Source organism: Cannabis sativa, chromosome 1, assembly GCF_029168945.1.
Source record: "Cannabis sativa cultivar Pink pepper isolate KNU-18-1 chromosome 1, ASM2916894v1, whole genome shotgun sequence".
Taxonomy (NCBI): Eukaryota; Viridiplantae; Streptophyta; class Magnoliopsida; order Rosales; family Cannabaceae; genus Cannabis; species Cannabis sativa.
The window spans coordinates 9,806,404-9,826,511 of NC_083601.1; the positions used below are offsets into that span (position 1 = coordinate 9,806,404).

The following is a 20,108-nucleotide window of genomic DNA, read 5'->3' on the forward strand; positions in this document are numbered from 1 at the left end:
CTAATTATATTCTTGGTAATAGAGGGAACATGAAGAATATTATTAAGGTGTAATGGTCTGTTAGTAGCAATACCACTAGAACCAATATTGGAAATAGAAAGTTTTGAGCCATTACCAACAACAACTTTTTCCTTGCCTTTGTAGGAATGTTTATGAGTCATTTGAGTTGAGTCAAAGGTCATGTGATTGGTTGACCCACTATCCATGTACCAAGCATTGTCCTGGACAGTTGAAGGAGTGGCAATGTAAGCCTGTGAATTAGGTCTTGTGGGGAAGCAGATGACTCCTCTGGACCTGTATAGCTGACATCGAATCTTTTGTAACATTTGAGAACAGTGTGCCCTGGACGCCCACAAAGTTGACAGATCACACGGCTGCCATTGTTGTAACCACGTCCACGGCTGGAAGGATTTCCTCTCCCACGACCTCTATTTTTGTTGGGAGGGAAGGGTGGTCGACTATTTGAGGAGGATGTTGGCTTCTTGGATTGAGCAAGATTGGCCATTGGTTGACTGAGTTCAAGAAGTGAGGCAGATTGGGTGAGCTCTAGACGCATCTTGTGATTTTGAAGCATATACTGAACTTCTTGAAGACTCAGTTGATCACGAGACGTGAGATTCACCACGACAGAGTCATATTCAGAGCCAACACCAGTAAGAATATACAAGATCAGCTAATCTTCAGAGACAGGATTTCCAGCAACACGCAGGCCATCCACAAATCCTTTCATCTTTAACATATATTCATCAATGGTCATGGACCCTTTCTTGGTGTTCTGTAACAAGGACATGAGGTGAATCATCCGAGCTTTTAAGCGTGTATTGAAGAGTTGCTCCAGTGTGAACAATATCTCAGTAGAAGATTCACAATTAACAGCATGCCCTCATTGATTTAGATATGGAAGATAGTAACCAGGAAATAAGAAATTGATCTAGTCTCATCCAACGGACAAAGTTAGGATTACGTACCATGGTGGTAGATCCCTCTGTTTCAGGGATGAGAGGAGCAGGGGGAGGAAGACGATGAAGAAGAATGTCTTCCAAATCATGAGCTCTAATGGCGGGAAGCACTTGTGACCGCCAAAAAAATTAGTTGTTCTGATCTAAACGTAAAGGAGGTAAAAGCATAGTCGTGGGAACACGCCAGAGGAGCTCCAGAGTCACCTGGAGGTCGCCATGAACGACTTGCTCTGATACCAAGTTGAACTTTCAAACACAGAGAAAGAACTAAAAGAAACACAATAGAGATTTTGAGTGAATGATTTTCAATGATACAAAGAGAACCAGCAAAGGAGGTATTTATAGTACCTCGATATAAAAGCAAGAAACAAGAAACAAATAACAGAAAAATAGTTACAACTAATAACATAATTGTAACAAATAAAGGTTGCTACTGGTTTAGTCATTGCTGTCATTGGTTTCCTCAATACTATTTAGTGCGGTGTATTTATTTCTCATATTTTTCTTTATTTGTAACCAAAATCTTACTCAACCGCTGATGAATTAGGCTTCTTCTTCTATTAGGAAAAACAGGGAATTGAATATACTCTATTTTGTTTTATTATTTGTAAAACTATGTATTACAAAGGAGAAAGAGCTCTATACATATAGGCTCATTGATAGAGGTAATACAATGTAACAAACTCTCTGACTAATACGAGAACCTAACTAGCCCCTTCAAGTTGGAGTGTAAAAGTTCTTTACACCTAACTTGGATACAACTTCATTGAAATGAGCTGGGAAGAGCGGCTTTGTGAAGATTTCAGCTAAATTCATCTTGGAAGGGACATGGTTGAGATTTAAGGTTCCATTTGTGATCTTCTCGCATACTATGTGACCGTCAATCTTGACGTGTTTGGTGCGCTCATGAAACACAAGATCATTGATAGGGGAATCATTGGTTATTTAGATTTAAATAATAAATAACTAAAAATGTATCTATTCTTGGAGAATAGAGCGTTCTATGTAATCAAGAGTGCAATTCTAAATCTATAGTGGAGTCAGAAAGAATTAATAAATTAAATTTATTTGGTAAATTTCAGATCTACTTATTAGGAGTTTAGTGACATAGGTCCATGGTCCCAGTACTAACTGGGATAATATTATTTGGTAGACTCAATTAATTGATTTATTTAATTAATTAGAATTCTAAATAATGACTATGTCTTATTTATGAATTTTACTAAAGAAAGGCATAATTGAGAGTTTGTTTATTAATTAAGAGACATTGCAGGGTCTAATTAATAAATATATTTAAATGATAATTTTGTTTAATAATTAATTATAAATCCATATTTCCATTGCGACATGGGGGTAAACTATTATAAATTCCTGATGTCTTTTTTATTTATCGCAATTTTATTTAGCCAAACTAATTCATTCAAGTCCTCTTATTTTTTACGATCTTAACAAAAAAATGCGTCAATATATATTATATTAATATTACGTGTAATGCACGTGTACTTAGTTATATTCTTAATTTTTAATTTTAGTTATGTATATTTTTAGTTGTATAATTAATTTTTTTTATTATTGCCTAAAATTTCTCCCAAAATACGTGGCAGATCAGAAACTAGACAGATGGAAATGGGACCCACGTTACCCATAATCACTCCCGGAGTCTATCATTTCAAAAGAGTGATGATAAATCATTCATCTTCAGAAGGGTCTTCTTGGACAACAAATATGTCCTGTCTTTTCCTCTTTGTGAGTAAAGTCAGCCTGGAGAAGGGTACAGGAGAGCTGATGACACATAACACTTTGCACGATGATCAAAACACTGTATACACATTTAATGCGGCATGGGGAAGAGAATCTGATACCTTAATCTAATAGACGTGTTGAAGGGTTTAAACTCATTCCCTGATTTCACAAGACCACCCACATCAATCAATAGTTGTATAAATGAGTCGTCAAGTCATAAATAAGGGATAAATTAAATCTCATCGAATACCTATAGATAATCCAAAATTCATCGTAAAAATAGGCAATTATACCCTAAAATCACTTGGGAAATTGTGCAAGATATGGTGTAAACAAACACCACAATGGTGGCCTTGTATCACCATTGCAAGCTTATAAATATCCTTAGTAATATAAAGAAAATGGGGATTGGTCGGAAAACTCTTTGTTATAAATACTCTCATAAATATAGTGACTCGTGAGCTAAGACTCATTAATACCCCAATAACGTAAAAAATTTCTCATCTAATCTTTATTAATTACTTCATATAGCTTTAATTATTGCTGGTTGAAAATCTCAGTCAACAATGATGTTATTCAATAAGCAACATTATTTTTTATTAAAAAATATTTACTTTAAGTGATATTTATGTAAAAAAAATTTATAATATTTAAAATTTTTTGTTAATTATAATTTTATTTTAACAGTAATACTTTTAATTTTATAATATGCATTTTTAAAACAATAATAATAAAAAATATATTTTTTATAATTAATTTTTTGTGTGGATATGATTCATTAAATAACATCATTTTTTATTAAAAAATATTTAATTTAAGTGATATTCATATATAAAAAAATATAACAATATTCAAAATTTATTGTTAATTATAATTTTAGTGTAATGTACTTTTAATAATTTTAAAAATATCACACTTTTTTTTTTTTTTAAATAATAATTAAAATATAATTTTTTGATAACTGGGAAATATAATAGTGATTCTTTAAGAAACATAACTATTTTTTCTATTTTATTATTTTAAAAAAAACAATAATAGAAAGATATTTTGTTAGACATGTGAATTGAGTAAAAAAAGATAATAGAATGATGTATTTTTTTTTTTTATATACGTGCAATGAATTTAAATTTAAATTGTAATGTCTTATAACTACATTTAATATAAGATATAAAAGATAAGAGAGATATGTGTAGTGAATTTGAATTGTAATGCTCCATAGTTTAAATTTAAATTGCAATATTTTAAAAAAACAACAACATTTTCTATTATATAGTCACATTTAATATAAAATAAATATATATTAAATTAGTTCAAAGAATAATAATATATAGAGCATGCCAATAGTTCACTGTAAATGAAAAAAAATCTATGTAACACTTTTTATGTTTTTATTTACTGCGATTTTTTTTATACCATAAGCTTATAAATTCTATAACGGGAGGCAATATGTCTATAACAATTGGTACCCTTCTCTTTTTTTAATAAATATAGTTCACTTTTTTTTTTAGAATAATCTATAATTCACCTTTTAAAATGATGGTTACGTACACTATCTGTTTCTTTGTTTTTAGTTTAATTTTTTTTATTATTTTTGTATGTTATAGTTATTTAGAATGTCTTATAAATTTACAAAAAATTCTAAATAGTTTATAATGTACACAATAAGATTTAAATATTTTTTGTACACGGGTTTATCTTTTTTATGCGTATGATAATAAACAATTACTTAAATTTTATTTTTGACACTTTAAATAATTTTAAATTTTTTGAAAATTTACAATTAGTACAACTAATATGTGGGATCTACCGAAATACCGACTATGAGTATACTAACAGTACTATATATTTCCTAATATCTATTCTATATAAAGTGTGCCTATATAACTAAATTCTTGGTTTATGAGAAATTCATGGGTGTGACTTTTTATTTATATTTAATAAAATAATAAAATATTATTTATATATAATAAAATAAGAAAATAAAAATAAAACAAATCCCATTTAAACTGATATTTGATATTTGAACTGATACTATTTATATATATACAATATTATATATTGTTCTCAATGTGATATTATTTAAACCATAAATTTACTATCCTATTTTGAATTTAATTAAAACCAACAAAATATATATACCTAATCTTGTACGTTCTCATTTTTTCTAATTTTTTTTTTATTAAAGTTAATTATTTTAAATAAATAAAAATTCATAATAAAAATCTGATTTTTAAATTTTCTCTATTACTATACTATTTTGAATTTAATTAACAACAATAAAATATATGTACGTATATTTTTCATTTTTTTAATATAAATTTTCTATATACATATATATTTATACAAAAAAAAAAATAGAGATAAAAAATAGTAGTGAAGAGATTCAAAAAATTTCACATAAGCTTCAAACACACTCTAAAAAAAGTATCATTTATAATTCTATGTGTAACTAATTTATTTGTTTATTTGGATGATTTTAGTCTATATATCTCAAATTATACTTTTTAATTTTTATAATTCGGTTATAGCAAGTAAGAATATTTGGGTTGATGTAATCATAACAGTATATATATAGCTTTAGTTGAGCATGAATTGTCCATTTGATTTTGTTTTAAGTTTAGATTTTACAATTGTATTTGAATACTTAGCTATATATATGTGGATCTTGAATTTATCGGGTTAATTTGTTGAAAATATATGTTCTTGATTTCTTTCAAAAACAAATATACATAAACACATATATTTTGTTAAATCTATCATGGAGTGCTATGAGATTGATGAGAGGCTTCAAAAGAAGAATGATATTAAGATAAATTTGGAGAGCATTGCTTTGTTATAATATTATTTGGAAGCTATCATATTTCTTGTTTTTTATATTCTTTCTTTCATATGTCCAGTTATATGTCTGCTACCCTTATTCTTTATAATTTTATTATTACCGACTCGAGTTAAGTGTCCATAGTAAGTGTGTAGCATTATTATTTTTTAAATATATTTTAAGCTAATCTCCATTCTCCTCTTCTCTTTCTGCAAATTTTAAATTTGACTTTTCACTATTGATTTTCAAATAACCCCACACACTAATTAAAATTAGTTTTTAAATCATTTTAAATTATATGATTATTTATTGAATCTTTCTCAATTAAATTACAGAACACCTAACATAAAACTAAAGCACGTAACTTTTTTCTAGTATATATATATACATGCAAATTAAACTTATAATAAGGTTTTTTTTCTTCTTTTATTATTTTTTTTTTTTGGTAAGGAAAGTTATAATAAGGTTTAAAACGACCATATGGTGCTTCTAATACTCACTCATCTCCGCCGACGCCACCTAAAGTATTGTTATTGCATGTCGTTTTTGGTATTCACTGGCACACAAACTAATCACTTTTCTTATGACCTTTACGGGTTTAAAAAAAAGAAAAAAAAAAACTTTAATTTCTGCATTGCGCAAGCGCAAAAGTTTTTGATTGGGGAAAGGAATCAAAATTTCTTCCTACTGCCTAACTATTATCTTAAACTTTGTTTTTTCTTTACTTATTCCCTTCATTTTTTTAAATAGTTTTTTTTCTACTCTTTGTAGGGAATAGAGATAAGATGTGACGAAAAAGGGCAAACTTTTATTATTATTATTATTATTATTATTATTATTATCGACATAAATGAAAAAAGTGTTTAAAGAAAAAAAGTGGTTTGTTAAGAATGAAAAGGGCATGCACAAGAGTCAGCTATTCCATGTTTCTTTCCGCAATTTGGCATTAGAAAGTGTTTAGAAAGTGACAATGATCCACACGCGTGTGTTTCACAAGGATGGAAAATGTATCATAAGATTTTATATTATTATTTAAGAAAAATATGATTTTATAATTTCTTTCCATTAAACTGTCTCCAATATATGATGTATAATTTATACTAAATTTAGCTTAAAATACAAACGAATGCTATATTTTCTAAATATTTATTATTGTGCTCCAACTTAAACCAGGACAAAAATTAAAATAGCATTAATGGTCATTAAATTAAATATTAAAAAGATAATTAATGACAATATTATAATTAGAAGAGTACTAAAGGAACTCTATTTTACATGATAAATATATTGTGTCTTGTCTCTTGACATGTCTACTATGTGATGTTTAAGTGTTTTGTGTATGTGGTGAGATTAGTGACGTGAGTTTGTTTGATCTATTATGGCTTCCAACAGTCGTGTGATGGAGGACTTGGAAAACAGGTGGGTAAACTTAAGTGTGGAAGAGAAAGAGGATGAAGGGTTCATGTATGATCAGGTGGAGGGATTGACTGATGACTTTGATGTCCGTTGGTTCTTGGTGGGGAGGCTATTGTCAGATAAACCTGCTGATTTTGATTTGGTTCGAAATGTGAGGGCGTCTCTTTGGCATCCAGGATAATGAATGCACGTTAAGGAGTTAGAGACTAATGAGTATTTGTTCTAGTTTTTCATGAGGTTGACATCAATAGAGCTCTGGAGAGTACGTCGTGGACGTTCAACAAGATGCCACTGGCCATCGAAAGGGTTAAAGAAGGTGACAATCCGAGATCATGTGCTTAGAATACTATGGAGATCTGGGTTCGGGTTTATGATTTACTTACAAGGTTTAAGTCCAATCATGTGTTGAAGGTTGTTGGGGCTTTCATAGGCAAGTTTGTGTCCTCATGTCCAAAAAACTTTGTTGGGATTTGGAGAGATTACTTCCGAGTTTGTGTTTCGATCAACATTGATAGACCATTAAAGAGGCGAATGAAGATCTTCAAGAACAAGGAAGAGTGGTACCAGGCTAATTTTTTAAGTATGAAAGCGTGCCTACCTTTTGCTTCATATGTGGAGTTATCGGTCCCTCAGAGAAATTTGTCATAGGTTATTTGATGAACCACTTGAATCCCTTGTCAAGCTGTATGGGCTGTTTATGAAAGCTCCTGATCGTAGACAAAACTGGCAAATTGGAGCATGGTGGCTTCGTGATAGTATGGGATAGCTAGTTGATAGGTTTTACGATGGCTCCTCCCCAGCTATGAGATCCTAGAAAACTGGTAATTCAACCCCGAGAATCATGGAGGTTGATATGGTGGATAGCATAAATCATGGGGGTGGTAAAGTTGGAGATAGAGGAAGATATGGGATTGATAAAGATCAAGGAGGGAATCATGGGGATACTATTAAAGAGACTGTATCAGGAAAGAATTTTGAAATTCAAAATGAGGGGATAGTTATATATGATCCCAAAAGGAGGCGCAGAGATGGGAGAGAGAGAGAGAGAGAGAGAGAGAGAGAGAGAGAGAGAGAGAGAGAGAGAGAGAGAGAGAGAGAGAGAGAGAGAGAGAGAGAGAGAGCCAGGTTGACATTATGGAAGTGGGCCAAGGTTGGGAGAATGATTTAATGGGCAGGTCTAATTTGTTGGATGGAGGGGATCAACCCAATAATAATTCTCATAGGGCCGATGGTGGAAGTGAAGTTGAAATGGACCCAAATGAAGAGAATGTTGAGGTACAAGTGCATCAGGTGGGGGAAATAGAAGTAATGCATGGAAAAACTGGTGTTTTTTTTTTAAAAAAAAAAATCTTGTTAGTAACAGGTTCTCGTGCTGGGGTTCGCCAGGAGTTATAAGTCTGTTAAGTTAGAATTTCTGAGGGCTTGGGAACTCGGGTTTTTTTCAATTCCTAAAAGAAATTGTTTTTCAAAAGAGACGCAATTTAATTTTTTTGTGAGAAACTATTTGCAAGAAAGATAAAGTTGAGTATGTAAAAATGTCATTGGGCTATGAAGGTAGTTTTGTTGTGGAAGCCCATGGTGATAGTGGGGGCCTTGCTATATTGTGGAAAAATTAAGATGATGGTAAGATCCTCAATTTTAGCAATAATCACATCGACTTGGAGTTGTAGTTGGCAGGTTACCCTTTGTTTCGTGTGACAGGCTTCTCATTGGGTTTTGTGCCCTAAATAAAATCCATTTCAATATAATCAGATTTACTAATTAATATAAGATGAAATCGCTTTTATGTTGCATGGTTCACATGATTTATTTCATGGTTATGTTTAATTTATAAATTCTATTAAGTCCAAAACATATATATATTTATTCATGATTATAGTGTCGTCAGCACAGTATAATATAATAATGATTATTATGTTCAAAAGTTTAATACCCATGACTTGTCAGTTCACTAGATTTAGACTGACATGATAATCGACGATAAGGTATACTTACACCTTGGATAAGTGTTATGTCCTTTCCAGGGCATTGGCAAAGTTTACCAGTATCGGATGTATGGAGTATACATTGGAAGGGACCGATATTGAACTTAGACAAGATATCATAAACTTACCGTTATATCTTTCTAAGTCAATATCAATGGTTGATCTTAGGTCTATGGATCTTAATCCTGATATAGTTAGGTTCAGCTTAGTTGTATTATTTATGTTCTTCAAGTTGTTCGTAGATGCTAACTTATGCTTCTACCGGATATTTACATCTTGGGAACATGGTAGTTCAATTGAGTGGGAGCGCTAAACATAGATATGGAATCTATAGCTTCTATAAGTATTTAGAAGTGAAACGATGATTTTCTTCGAGCTTGGTTGAATAGAAATAAATGATTGAGGCCTCATTTTAGTAATTATATTAGTTTACTGAAGTGTCATTTATAGGTGGCTAAGTGTTTCAAGGATAAAATACATTAAAGGGTAGAACGGTAAATTTGTCCCTATCCAATGTAGATCATCTATAGAGGATCTTTGACTATTAGGATTGTAATAATGGATAATTATATATCTATATCGTGGTACATGTAGAGCGCTCTGTATAATTGAGAGTGCTATTCAATTCCAAATCTATAGTGGCACAAGGCGAAATTAATAAGTTAGAAAATTTACTTGTTGAATTCTAGATCTACTTATTGAAAGCTCGGTTATATAAGCCCATGGTCTCCTCACTAGTTGAGATAATACTGCTTGCAGAGTCAGTCAATTGATTTTAATTAATCAATTATAATTTTAAAATTAGACTGTGTCTTATTTATGTTTTTTCACTAAGCAAAGGCTTAATTGTGAAGAAAAGAGGTTTTGGGGTCAATTTATTAATTAAGAGACTTTGTATGGTCTAATTAATATATTATGTAAATGATAATCTTACTTAGTAATTAATTATAATTATTAAATAAATAATTTTGGCATTTATAGGATTGAATTGGAAAATATAGTATTATTGAAAGAAGAATAAGTAGTTGAAAAAAGTAGCAAAATTGTAACTAGAAAGTGGTCATTTAAGTAAATGGCACTTAAGTGATTTTTTACTCAATATTTTATTCTTTTTTAATCCATATAATTCAGACCTAAGCCCTTGTTGAAACACTATAAAAAGAACATGATACTCTCATCTCATCCTCTTGTCAACTTGACTATTCAACCTACCAAATCTAGTTTTTATTCTCTGACAACTAGTAGATGAGAGACACCTTCAATAGTGATTTCAAACCTCCTTCATTGTTCATCCAATTCGAAACCTTGAGTGAAAGAGTGTCATGCCCACACATAGCAAGTCAAGTACTCAATCGTAGTGAGTAAGACGGTGGTAACCAAACCCGAAGAAGAGAAAGAGATCCAGGTTCAGATCTTGATAATGCTCAGCGACAGAAAGGAATCAAGGGCTACAAATCTTGAACGGAAGGAGTCATTATATTTTGCTGCAACCAATGTAAGGTTTTCTTAAACCCTTATGTGTTTATTTTATTGTTTTAGAGATATTCATATTTAGGATGTTAATCAACATACTTGTTAGTAAATCTAGATCCTGGTAAAATATTCCCAACACTTCTATGGTGAACCTCAGAGGAGTTTGCATGGGAATTCATGGAGAATAATTAGACAAGTGGCTGAGGAGCCTTCTCTCCCATAGTGTTTATTGGGAGATTTGAACAATGTTATGCACCATAGTGATAAAAGAGGAGGTCGTCCCTATCCTAATTGGTTGATTCAGGGGTTTCAAGATGTTTCCGACTGCAACTTTATTGATATGGACCTGGTGGGTTACCCGTACACTTGAGAGAAGGGGAAGGGCATTTCTGCTTGGGTTGAAGTAAGATGGGACCGTGCTCTCATCACTCGCGCTTGGAACATGTTGTTCCCTGATGCAAGGTTAGAAAATTTAGAGATTTCTGCTTTTGATCACTGTCCCATTCGGTTGAATCTTAATTTGTTCAAACTGGTGGTTAGTTTAAAGAAATTTTGTTTTGAAAATGCTTGGATCCGTTAGCCTATTTGTCGTCAAATTGTGCAAGATGACTGAGATCCCTAAAAAATAATGCTTTGAATATAATAGCCTGCTTTTGGAGCCTTTCATATAGTGACTTTATTCAATTCATAACAGTAACTGGCCCTGCCTGTACAACAGGGGTAGGAGCCACAGGCACTACAGGAGCAGGTATAGCAGGAGCACCCTACTGTCTCAAGTGTCTGATCTCTTCACCTTGTTCATTGATTCTGGCTTGCATTGTTGCAAACTTGTTCTCCTAATTTTGGGCAGCTTGCGGTGGGTTAACATTTCCCCGTCCGTGTGCCGTACCTCTTGGGCCTCTGCCCCGGCCACAAATATTCGAGGGAAATTGAACTCCCTAACTGCCACTGGATCCAACCGAATTACCCTAGCTTCTCGTGCTCCACCTGGCGTCCATTCTAATAGAATAGCCTGCAAAACCAAGAGCTAGCCTAGTCAGATTGCGATCAACAATAAATTACTAATTACCACTTACTTGAGAAAATGAAACATGTGCCTAATCAGCTATCAGGCTACTAACATGCTTTTCTTATAACATACTAATAAAATAAACTATTGAAGTAATAAAGGCTTACTAAACCGTGAGTCGAGCTTATCTCTGATGATGATTGTACATATCATGACGATCTTTGAAGGACCACCTGGCCGCTCTGATACAAAATTACAATACCTTACTAGTTTAGGCATGTTATCGTGATTTTATATTAATTATCCAATCTGTTGCTAATCAACGAGTTCATTGAAAATCGTGATTAATTAAAACATTACTTAATTACCTTAAATTGAAAGTAAATAACGTTTTACATAATATGGGATCCCGTACTTAAAATATTTGCAAACGTAATATAAAATACTCGATACAAAAGTTGTCACCTAGCGACCATTCAAAATATAGCCTGCTGTCCTAAAGATCGTACGCTCCAGGCCTAACCGTCCCGACATGTACAATCTTCATCCGCTCGCACTTACTGCTGTTCAACCTTAGCTTTGCCCTTATCTACACATGAAAACAATAACTGTGAGTCGATAGACTCAGTAAGAAAAGCATAATCATAACATAGATATAAACCAGATTACAATTAGGCACCCATACACCCAATCATAACCCTATCCCTGCGTCCCACGTAATACTGAGTTTAGAATGTTCGTACGATAGTACTATTGACCATAATATTAGCTTATACTCGGTACTCTAGTCGTACCGATGTGATAGCGTCGATCAGTACTTAAGCCAAACATACATTCATTAGTATCCATTATAACTCTATATATACTGATACTACTAATTCAATGTAATCTAACAGGAAATCATAAACATGCATACTATGTATTCACATATGCATATCATTATACTTATCTTACCTCGATTCTGAATTCAGGTGTACCGGTCAACTTGAGTGGAATTGCTGCTCGACGGTTTACAGGCATCTAAGTCACAATATACGTAAAACTGATAAGTGATACACTAAATCCCTTTTCAGGGACTTTAAACTCGAAACTAAAAGTTTTTTTATCGATATCTAGCAAGACAAAGTCCTAAGCATCGAGAAAATAAGAGAAAAATCCTAAAACGGGGAACCTGCCCAAAAAATAGTAGGCCGTTTTATAAAAAAAACGGTCTGCCACTTTTTGGGTTTTGCACCAAAAAAAAATGGTAGAAAAACGACTTGTCATTTTTCACTGTAGAAAAACAAAGACCCCCCATTTCGTACCAAAAGTACCCTAAACTACACCATAAGCTCCAGAACACCTAAATACAACATAATAAACCATTTCTAAGTGGTAAAGTCAAAAATAACTTGAAATTACAAAATCTACCATAGTTGAGCCAAGTTTGAGTTCTTGAACTCAAACTTGCTCAACACCAACTACAACCCTTAAATCTAACTCAACAAAGCCTAAACCAACTGAAATTAACCTCAGAAAACACAATCAACATAATTCAAAAACCTACAGAACCCTAATCCTCAAAATTGCATGGATACAAAGCTTAAAAACCATAAAAATTGAAAGGAAAGGGGGGAGGGAGCTTGCTTACCTTGAGTTGGTTCTTAATGATCCTACCAAATCCAGCTAGAACACTTAAAAATTGAGTTGAAAACCTAAGCTTTCTGCTGGGTTTCTTGAGAGGTCGAGAGAGAGAGGGTGTTGGAGAGAGAGAGTTTTGATTTTTTTTCTTTCTAATTTTGAATAATTGATAAAAAAACTTAATGTTTATCTAAAATATTCCCTAATAAATTTAGATTATTAACTCAACAATGATCCACTAATGGACAAAAGCCAACATAAGGCAAAAGACTATTTTGCCCTTGCTTAATCAAAAAGTAACCTTGTCACTTAAGGTCATTTTGTTCAAATTTAAACTACAAATATTCTCGATATTCTCAATGTCTATCTACATTGTCCCGCTATTCTAAAAGTTATTAAATCATACTAAGGTGACTCCATAGGTCATACGTCACGTTTCACTATTATCGGGCATAAAAATAATGAGAAAGCGTAAAATTCATATATAATATAAATAGCATATCTAGAATTTAAATATATCTTCAAAATCATAAAAATAATAACTTAAAGTCCACTAGTAAAATTAGACCCTAATTATCTACTAATTCTCATACTAAAATTAAGCAGTCATTACACTAAAGCTGAACATAGGGAATCAAATCATGATCATCATTCGATGGTGATCAATGTGAATGAAAATGAGCTGTCGAGATCGAGAGTAGTGGAAAAATTGCCAAGGTCACACTCGACGGGTTACTCATTGATTTAACTTTGAGAGTGTACAGAGGGGTACATGATAAGAATACTAAAAGAAGCTAGGAGACAACTAAAGATTAAGAGTGGAAATAAGCTGCAACTGAAAATTGAAGTGGAGAGTGTTTTGACTAAATAACTCTTTTTTTTTCCCTATATATTTCAATGAATTTTTCTTTTAAAAAAATAATAAATATAAATAATAAATAAATAAAAGATGGGGGCAAGTCAAGTCCGACCTGCTTAACTTGGGTCACCTTTTTTTTTTATTATTTATTATTTGTATTCTTTTATTTTTTTAAAGAAACATTCATTAAAATATACCAAAAAAAGAAAAAAAAAAAAGTTATTTAGTCAAAACACTCCTCTAAGGGTGTTCAACAAAATTTATAAACCGTTAAACCGAATAAACCGCCCAAACCAAACCGAATAAACCGATAAAAAATACAACTCAAAATAATACAATAAAAATCCAAACCGCCCAATAAATATATTAGGTGGTTTACAAATTATTCTAAACTGCCCAATTAACCTGAATAAATAGAATTAAACCGATGTATATATATATTTTTAATAAAAGTGTATATATTATATTACGTAAATTATATTTATTAGTCAAATTATTTTGTATTTAAACTTTAGACATTTTAGTGTTTAACTTAAAATTTAAACTTTTTAGTTAATAGCTTTTATTGTATTTGGATATTGAAGTTGAAGTTTAAAATCTATCATATTATTACTTTTTTTATTATTATTATTTTATTCAGTTATTTTATGTTTACTCAATTATATTTATTTTATTTTAAAGTTTTTAAAATTAATTTAAACTATAACATTTTTTAACTTGATATATAAATAACAATTTTTTTATTTTATTTATTATTATTTTTTTTTTATAAAATCTAATTATTTGAATACTAAAAACTAACAATAATAATTATAAAAAAAAGTGAAGAACGATTTGGACGGGTTAACGCGACCAAACCGACGAAATTATTAGACGGGTTGAACTTTTTCTAATTATTAATTGGGCGGGTTAAGATTAAATATTTGCAAACCGATATTCATATTGGGTTAATAAAAATATGCTATAAATCGACCAAACCGACCAACGTACACTTCAACTTCAGCTTATTCCCACTCTTAGGTGACGTTTGGTTAGAAGGAATGAAAATATAAGAATGAGAATGGGAATAGGAATAGGAATTGAATGGAATAAAATTTAAAATGCATAAAAAAAATTCTTAATTTTTTTCTTATCATACATTGGAATGGTCTTTCCTTCCATTTCAAAATGGAATAGTCATTCCACCAAAATGGTAGAAAGACCATTCCATTAAAATGACATTCCAACACTTTAATATGCAGTCAAACAAAAGAATAGAATGAAGATTGTTTCCTTTCAATTCTATTTCATTACCTCCAACCAACGTCACCTTAATCTTTAACATTCTCCTCACTTCTTTTGGTATACTGCTTAACCCGGGTCAAACCTGACTCGTTCGATTTAAGAAAGCTATTGGGCTGGGCCAGATCATGCCAAATTGTTATCAGGTCAAGTTGGATCGAAGTCGGGTCTGGCTTGACCAGCCCCATTTGACATTGCTAGCCATTTAGCTTAGGGCTATTTTCAAAAATATGGAAAAAATTATTAAGGTTATGATAAATATGGCATAAAAAGTAAATGCCACTAAATATGGCATTATCTAACCATTCAAACTAAAAATATGTTTTTTTTTTTCTAAAAAAAAACTATATAAAACATTAAAAAGAAAATCTGAATTTAAAATTTATAAAAAATAAAAACTTAATTAAATTACCATAAAAAATATTAAAATTCCTTTCATATTTATTTTTTTTAAAAAATAAAATAAATAAAACTATAGTGATCGTCGAAGTTGTCACTCGTGCCGGAAAAGTCACCGGAGTTTACTGCTGGCACCGAAAAAGTCGTCAGAGTAGCCGCTGGTGCTGGAAACGTCGCGGGAGTTGCTGCCGGTGCTAAAAAAGTCGTCAGAATTAGCATTGTCGCTGGAAAAGTCACCAAGAAACTGGTTTCTTAATGAGGAAACCGGTTTCTTGGTGATTTTTTCGGTAATTTTACCGGTGACAATGCCAAGTTTGACGACTATTCTGGAGTTTGATGTCGGTGCCGGAAAATTTGTTGGAGTAGTTGCCGTTGTCGGAAAATCGCTGGAGCTATTGCGGGCGTCAAAAAAGTCATTGAATTGATATTGTCCCCAACAAAATCACTAGAAAAATCACCAAGAAAGTGGTTTTTTCATCAAGAAATAAAAATGATATACACTGAAAATAATTGAAACCAGTTTCATCAATCAACCAAATAGAGAAAAAAAATACAAAAAAAATTACTAAGAAACTGATTTCTTCATCAAGAAATTGGTTTCTTGATGAAGAAAAAAAACCAGTTTCTTAGTGATTTTTTCGGTAATTTTTCCGACGATAATTCCAATTCTGACAAATTTCCCAAAGTTTATTGTTGGTACTGAAAAAGTCACCGGAGTAGCTGTCGGTGTATTAGTCGTCAGAGTTGCTACCAATGCTGAAAAAATCGTCAGAATTGCCATTGCCGTCAGAAAAATCACTGGAAAAATCACCAAAAAACTGGTTTCTTCATCAAGAAAGAAGAAACCAGTTTCTTGGTAATTTTTCCAGCGACTATGCCAATTTTGATGACTTTTCCGATGTTTGCTGTCGGTGCCGGAAAAGTTGCCGGAGCAGCTGCTAGCGTCAAAATAGTCGTCAGAATTGGCATTGTCAATGGAAAAATCACCAAGAAACTGGTTTCTTGGTGATTTTTTCAGTGATTTTTCCGGCGACAATGCCAATTCTGACGAATTTTCTGGCGCCGACAGTAACTCCGATGACTTTTGCGGCACTGACCGCTACTCTAGCGACACTTCCGGCACCGGCAGCAAACTCCGGTGATTTTTCCAACATCAATGACAAATAAAACTTACTAAACAAATAAAAACATTAAGTATGGGATTTGAAAAACTAATTACATATATATGGCATATCAAATACCATAAAAAGACCTAAAAAAAAAATAACATATAAATTGGTCAAACTTAAATGTGTCATATTTATCATAAAAACTTTTAAAATCCTAAGTGTAATTTCCTCTTTAGCTTAAAAACCCCCCCAAAACTCGTGTTGAATAGAAGTAGGTGTAAAATTATTAATCACCACATTTGGGTTTTATTAACCCCCCCAAAAAAAAAAAACAAAAAAACAAAAAAGATAAAAAAACCACACTTTTTGGGTTTTCTGCATGGGTCTTTGATCGAGCAGTGATGAGAATTTGAAGGAAGCAAGATTGAGAGTTTTGCTTTCGAGTTTGCCTTACTGTGTTACTGGTGTTGCCTAGCCTAGGGCTAAAATACTTCTTCAAAATGGCCCCAAAGGCACGATTCAACAAGGTTCCTCCTTTTTCATTTCACATCGTTCTGCATTCTCCATTTCTTTATTCTCTTTGTTAATCTTGGAATGCTTTTTCTTTTTAGTTCCGTTATGTGCTATTGATCGTTTCATATTTGATTATAATATACTCTGCACTTGCAGAGAGGTAACACACGTATGGACGCGGCACTGGATGCTATGGGTCAATTTGGATTTCAGAAGCAATGTGTTCGTGAAGCTGTCAGAAAACTTCTGAAAGTGGGTTTTATCTCCTTTCTAAATTACATATAGTATGTCTGTGTGTGTATATATGTTTGAGATTCTAAAAGGGTTTTGCTTTAGGTTTATGGAGGAGATGATGGATGGCCTTTTATTGAAGAAGATTATTACAGAGTCCTACTTGAGGCTCTCCTTGAGAAGGTAAGTTGGTACATCTATGCTATAATTTTCTTGGTTATTATATTATTATTGAATGATATTATGTTGATGATAGGTGATGTTCTATTTTTTTCCCATTGTTTTGTGATTCTTAAACAAGGTAGTGATAATCCCTTTCTATTTTCATGTGCTGTGTATTCTCTAGTGTTATAATTAGATAAAACAAAAAGAAAAAGGATGGCCCCTTTGATTGTTCATATGGTAAAGAAGGAAAAAATGCATCTTAGTCTTACAGAATACTGAAATAATATGTAATATCTTATGTACACAGCCATACAAACACCATCCTCTGTGTGTATTGTTTAGTTATTTTGTATCTGAACTAAAGAGTTATTCCCTTAATTTAGAATAAACCCTTTGGGTTGAGTTAATTAAAACTCTCTGGTATTACTATTTTAGCTGTGTATAAAGCAGTCAGTATAATAATACTATAGTCATGATGCTAGTTTGAGCTGGTCTATTTTTGTTTTTACTCATTTTATAGGATGTTTCACAAGATGATGCAAGAAGTCTAAAAGACACAGAAACATCAACTGCTGGGTCATCTTCTGGAGTTACCACACGTAGCTATGCTAAGTTTCAGACTCTCAAAACCAACTTGCAAATTGAAGCTGCTTTGAACTCTATAAAAGACACCGAACCATCAAATGCTGGGTCTTCTTCTAGAGTTTCCGCACCTGACTGCTCTGAACTTGAGACTGCAAATACCAACTTGCTTACTGATACTACTGTGAACTCACAGAGCACTAAAGCTATGGACTTTGATCCAGAGACTAATAAAGAAGGTAATTTAACTTTCTTTGCTGTTTCATAGACTTAAGAGAGGTTAATGTTGATAGACTTGAAATTGTGTTTTTATGAGCATTTTCCCCTATTTAACAAGAATGCACTTAGCTTCATATTGCTACAACCTGCTTTTCGTAATTTGTTCTCAGGGGCAGAAGATAGCGACCCACCTACTAAACAAGGTGGAGAGGGGAACTTGGCCGATAAGAAGTTGAACATGAATTCCACTAACTTGCAAATTGATGCTGATTTGAACTCTATAAAAGACACAGAACCATCAAATGTTGGTTCTTCTTCTAGAGTTTCTGCACGTGATTGCTCTGAGCTTGAGACTGTGAATACCAAGTTGCTCACTGATACTACTGTGAACTCTATATCACAGAGCACTAAAGCTATGGACTTTAAGCCAGAGACTAATAAAGAAGGTAATTTATCTTTCTTTGCTGTTTCATAGACTTAAGACAGGTTAATGTTGATAGACTTGAAATTGTGTTTTTATGAGCATTTTCTCCTATTTAACAAGAATGCTCTAGCTTCATATTGCTACAACCTGCTTTTTCATAATTTGTTTCTCAGGGGCAAAAGATAGCAACCCACCAACTAAACAAGGCGGAGAGGGTAACTTGGCAGATGAGAACTTGAAGTTGAATTCCCCTAAGAATGATGTGGATAGTTTTCTTGATTCTGAAATCCAAACTGATAAACCACAAATTGTGTGTGCCAAAGATTCGGGATACGACAAAAATACTTCAAACTACCCCATTCACAGCCCAAACCAGGAATGCTCTCTTTCACTGAGGAAGCGTCGACATTATCATGGTTGGGTTAGTGCCAGCTGCGAAGATCACAACGACAATGATCTTGTAGATTTGACACCGGATCCTTTACCAGAAGGTTTAGCGAATTTGTCCAGGAAGATTCATGGTAAGAAACAACGCAAGTCACTTTGGGATATGAAGCCTGAAGATATGTCCCAGCCTCTCACCAACTATCTAAAAGCCTAGATCACTTTTTTTTTGTTAACTTCTGCTTTTGGGTAGATAGCAATAGTAATACTCGATGGCACTACTGGACTTAGGCTAGCTAGCAGGTTTTGCTGATGTATCATTGGAGTTGAAGCTGAACAACTACACATTTGTGATTCCCAAATGGGTTAATATTACTTAATAGAGGAAAAATGATTATAACTTTCAGTGTAATTTCTTGTGGGACATCGACTAATTTAAAGAATACATACTGTCTTATTGTTAGAATGTTCACTCTCTTTTTGCACGCTAAATAGAAGTAAAAATCACTTAAAATTACATGGAAATATAAAAAAGATTTTTTTTTCTTTTTGTAAGGATAAAAAGGGAAAAAAAAAATTAAATATGCTATCAGGACAAACTTTTAAAGGTGAGTCTTATTTGTTGAATAAGTATTCAAAATATTTCCACATGACAAAATTGATATCTATAGGTATACGGTGTGCATTTAGATTACCACTTATTACAAAATCTATTATGATATTGTAACTGCTTACTATTATACATGATATTTATTTTTATTTTTTCTGAAGTATACTATTATGCATGATTAGAGCATACACTAGTTTTTTATTTGTAAAGTAAAATATTATATCAGCCAACGAAAGAGCTACACATGTAGGAGGAAGGAACATCACCCTCCTTCAAACTACAATCAGAAAAACAATAAGAGTAAGAAGC

General features: G+C 32.3%; 1 protein-coding gene across 1 annotated transcript; it reads left to right on the forward strand.

Annotated features, from left to right (window-relative positions):
- The first annotated feature begins 16,902 nt into the window (after positions 1–16,902).
- LOC115703839 (uncharacterized) lies at positions 16,903–19,655 on the forward strand. Its single transcript, XM_030631069.2, has 6 exons — positions 16,903–17,198; positions 17,341–17,436; positions 17,521–17,598; positions 18,101–18,401; positions 18,552–18,827; positions 18,979–19,655. Exons 1-6 carry the CDS (start codon positions 17,172–17,174, stop codon positions 19,404–19,406), a joined length of 1,206 nt encoding a protein of 401 aa, XP_030486929.2. The 5' UTR covers positions 16,903–17,171; the 3' UTR covers positions 19,407–19,655.
- The last annotated feature ends 453 nt before the right edge of the window (positions 19,656–20,108 follow it).